Source organism: Pseudopipra pipra, chromosome W (genome assembly GCF_036250125.1).
Source record: "Pseudopipra pipra isolate bDixPip1 chromosome W, bDixPip1.hap1, whole genome shotgun sequence".
In the NCBI taxonomy this organism is placed as follows: Eukaryota; Metazoa; Chordata; class Aves; order Passeriformes; family Pipridae; genus Pseudopipra; species Pseudopipra pipra.
Window position 1 is genome coordinate 34,320,829 of NC_087580.1, and position 4,497 is coordinate 34,325,325.

A 4,497-nucleotide genomic window follows, 5' to 3' on the forward strand; every position below is an offset into this window, starting at 1 on the left:
TCCTGCCCTCCAGCACATCCACAATCACACCCAACATGGTGTTGTCCACGACTTTCCTGAGGGGGCACTTGAACCCCTGGCCCAGATCATCAATAATGATGTTAAACAGGAGCAGCCCCAACCCTGAGCCCTTGGGAACCCCACTAGTGACCGGCCCCAACTGGATTTCCTTCCATTCCCCACCACTCCCTGGGCCATCAGACACTTTGTCACCCAGCAAACAGTTCCCCGGGCAAGCCATGAGCAGCCAGTTTGTGCAGGAGATGCTGGGGGAGATGGTGCCAAAGGCTTTCTGGAATTCCACAGAGACACATCCCAGCCTTTCCCTCAGCTGCTGAGCGGGTCCTTTGTCAGAGAAGGAGATGAGGTTGGTCAGGCAGGACCTGCCTTTCCCAACCCCACGCTGGCTGGGCCTGATCCCCTGGTTGTCCTGCCCCTGCCATGGGATGGCACTGAGGAGGATCTGCTGCATGGACTTCCCTCATCCTGAGGCCAATGGGACAGGCCAGGAGTTGCCCAGATGCTCCTTTTGGCCCTTCCTGTGCATGGGCATCCCATGTGCTTGTTGCCAGTCAGCTGGGACTTGTGCAGTTGTGCAGCACTGCTGGGGAATGAGTGAGAGTGGCTTGGCCAGCTCTTTCTCCAGCTCCCTCAGGACTCTTGGCTGCATCCCATGTGGGCCCAGGCACTTGGGGGGGTCTCACTGGCAGAGCAGGTCACTGACCACTTCCTCCTGCATTGTGGGGGCTTCACTCAGCTCCCCATCACCAGCTTCCAGCCAAAGCCTGCCTGCCAGGTGTCCAAGGGGTCAGTTCTGCTGCCCCTCCTTCCTTCCCCCACAATGGAAAACTCCCTCATTTTGGGTCCCTGTGCCCCAGATGGCTCCAACCACCACCTCACCCACCAGTCCCACAATCATGGAATGCTTTGGGTTGGGAGGGGCCTTCAAGAGCATCTCAGCACCCTCAGATTCAGGATTTTCTTCCTACTATCTCCTCCAACCCTTCCCTCTACCTGTGTGAAGCCACTGCCCCTTGTCCTGTCACTCCAGGCCCTTGTCCAAAGTCTCTCTCCATCTTTCTGGTTGGCTCCTTTCAGGCACTGCAAGGCCACAATTAGGTCATCCCAAAGCCTTCTCTTCTCCAGGCTGAACAATCCCAATTCTCTCAGCCTTTCCTCACAGCAGAGCTGCTCCATCCCTCTGATCCTCTTGCTGCTCCCCTCTGCACTCGCTCCAACAGGTCCATGTCCTTCCTGGGCTGGAGCCCAGAGCTGGAGGCAGCTCTGCAGGTGGGGCAGCATTACAGCCACGCATGTTCCAGCAGGGACATGGTGGAACCTCATGGAACCAAGGACCACTGTGACACTGCAGGGCCTTCTGGAGCCAAAGGAGCCCTGGGCAATCTCATGGAATCAAGGCAGCACTGTCACCCTGGGAAAACTCAGGGAATTCAGGGCCCATTGTGACACTGCAGCTCCCCATGGAACAAAGAGAACCCTGGGATGCTGCAGAAACTCCTGGAACCAAGGGACCATTGTGACACTGAGGGGGCTGATGGAATCAGGAGTCCATTGGGACAATCCAGGGCCTCATGAAATCAAAGGAATTCTGGGACACTGTCAAACCTCCTGGAACCAAGGGTTCCTGCTGACATGTGTGTCCTCCTGGAACCAAGGGAGCCCGGAGATGAGGGGAGGGGAATGTGTGGGATCAGGGCACTGCTTTGGGGCCATGCTGGGAATTCCAGTGGACTAAAAGACAAAGCCCAGGTGCTGTTTCCAAAGGAACCCCAATGAAAGGGGGACGCCGGAAAGATGGGGGGACAAGTCCCGGAATGGAACTCTGTGTGTGCAGCCTCATTTTTACCTTCAGTGTCCACAGGAGAGGGGGCAAAAAGTGGTGATTTGGACCCAAAAACTGTTCAGGGGGGAAAATGAGGATTAAGGGGACAATGGGAAAATGGGAGAAACAGGGAGAAGGGTAGAAAAGGAGGGGTGGTCTGGTGGGTCTGACGGTCCCATGGGGGGTCTGTGGGCACAGGCAAGTTGGCAAAAGGGGCTGGCCCCCCGAGCTCCCAACTGACTGTGGGGTGTCGGGGGCTGCTGGATCCAATCTCAGCCTTGAATTAATGACAACATTTTCAGTTCAGAGGAATTACAGAGGTGTGATTGAATCATTTTTGTCCTCCAGGTTTAATGATGGCAAATCAGATCGATTCATAGAAAGAAATTTATTTAGGGTTACAAATGATCAGACAAAAGACTTCATCAGAATTATTTACTGCACAATAGAAACACTAAAACTACCAGAGTACAGGATAAGACAGGACAGTGCTCTACACTAAAGCAATTATTGAAGCAATTCTACTCAAGCTGGCACAAAAGCAATAATTCTTAATTAGAGATGGATGGAACTCCCCCACACCAACGCTCGGGGGGAGATCTCTGCTCTCAACCTTCAGCAGTGACCTTGGGGGGTCCCCAGCCAAGGCAGGAATCTCCACACACACCCCCAAAAAGGATTCTGTTGGAAGAAGCTGCCCCTGGGAAAGGGGACTGGCCCTTTGTGGTCGAAAGGGATGGAGTGACAGTCACTGGACTCCAGGGGTTGCCTCACCATCAGGGGCTTCATTCGAGGTGGAAGCAGCGGACGAAGCACTGGTAGGGCTTCCCTTACTCGTGGGTCCGTTGGTGTGAGGTCAAGTTAGAGCTCTGGGTGAAGCTCTTCCCACACTCCCCACACTTGTAGGGCCGTTCCCCGGTGTGGATGCGCCGGTGGTTGACGAGGGTGGAGTTGTGCTTAAAGCCCTTCCCACAGTCGGTGCAGCGGAAGGGCCTCTCATCCCTGTGCGTCCGCTCATGCAGGAGGAGATCTGAGCTGGTCTGAAACCTCTTCCCACACTCCCCACACTTGTAGGGCCGTTCCCCGGTGTGGATGCGTCGGTGCCTGACAAGGTGGGAGTTCCGCTTGAAGCCCTTCCTGCAGTCGCTGCAGCGGAAGGGCCTCTCATCCGTGTGTGTCTGCTCATGCATGAGGAGATGTGAACTGGTCTTAAACCTCTTCCCACATTCCATGCACTTGTAGGGCCGCTCCCCAGTGTGGATGGCCTGGTGGGAAAAGAGGTGGCAACTATGGATGAAGCTCTGCCCACATTCCCCACACGTGTAGGGCCGTTCTCCCGTGTGGATGCGCTGGTGTTTGTGGAGACTGCTTCTGTACACGAAGCTCTTCCCACATTCCCCACATGTGTAGGGCTGTTCCCCACTGTGGATGCACTGGTGCATGAGGAGGTAGGACCTCTCTCTGAAGCTCTTCCTACATTCCCCACATGTGTAGGGCCGCTTTCCAGTGTGGATGTGCTTGTGTTGGATCAAGCTGGAGTTGCTCCTGAAGCTCTTCCCACATTCCCTACATGGGTAGGGCCGTTCCCCAGTGTGGATGTGCTGGTGGCTGAGGAGTTGGGTGCTCTTCCTGAAGCTTTTCCCACATTCCAAGCACTTGAAGCGCTTCTCCCTGATGGGAAGCTGATCAGGGACAACCACCTCAGAGGTCCACCTCAAGCTCCGGCCACCTTCCCGGCACAGGCTGGCTCTTTCCTCCTCAGAGCACCCTGGGATGGCTTTGGAGCCCCTCCTGTGGGGGGATCTCCGGCCCTTTTCCTCCCCGCTGCCTTCCTGCGCCGGGGAGCCCTTCAAAACGGCCTCTCCCACCAGGGTCTCACGGGGGGATTTGTCCTCCGGGCTCTCCGTCCTCAGCTCGGGGCCTGGGGCAGGAAGCAAGAAGGACAGGCAGGGGATTTGCCTCCGGCCCACAGGGAAGGCCAAGGACATCCCCCCAACTCCGGCCCCGGCAGGACGGCGGCGCCAGCGGGGTTGTCCTGCAGCCGGGGCCATGCTCGGCTGACAGAGCCAGCACAACACCCGCCCAAAGGGACACTGACTTCCTCCTCACCTGCCTGGGGGGCCCAAGGCATCTTCCTCTTCCTCGCAGCCTCCTCCTCCATCTGCCCAAGCTTTGGGAAGGACAAATCCTGATGGGGGGGAAAACAAGGGTTGAGCGCGTTGGTTTGGGGGTTCCTCCTGCCCAAGTCCATCTCTAGAACTCACCAGGCTTCCTGTGTCCATAAAACCCTCCAAAACACTAAGATTCAGCCTAAAGAAACCCAAACCACCAAGATTCAGGAAAAAAACCCATCAGAAATAGCAAGACGACTTTTACCCCCCCCAAACTGCAAAAAGTTGAGACTCAGGTAAAAAATATTCCAAAATATGAAGATTAGCCCAAAACATCTCTCCCAGAAGTTACCCCTCTCTGGTTTCCCCCCTATGGGGTACAGAGAGTCTCCCCTGTCTGGGATGTTGGAAGTTTTGGGGGTCCCAAGGTTCCCTTCTCCTCTGACTCGCTTTCAGGTGCCACATTCCCTGATATTCCCCCTCTCAAGATTCTCCACTTTGTTGTCCCAGGGATCCCAGGGGTCCCCACTGTTCAGGCTTCCC

At 55.9% G+C, this 4,497-nt stretch overlaps 1 protein-coding gene across 1 annotated transcript; it reads right to left on the reverse strand.

The window, feature by feature from the left end:
- Positions 1 to 2,661: 2,661 nt before the first annotated feature.
- LOC135405318 (zinc finger protein 501-like) lies at positions 2,662 to 4,497 on the reverse strand. The gene has a single exon (XM_064639992.1). It carries the CDS (start codon positions 3,892 to 3,894, stop codon positions 2,674 to 2,676), a length of 1,221 nt encoding a protein of 406 aa, XP_064496062.1. The 5' UTR covers positions 3,895 to 4,497; the 3' UTR covers positions 2,662 to 2,673.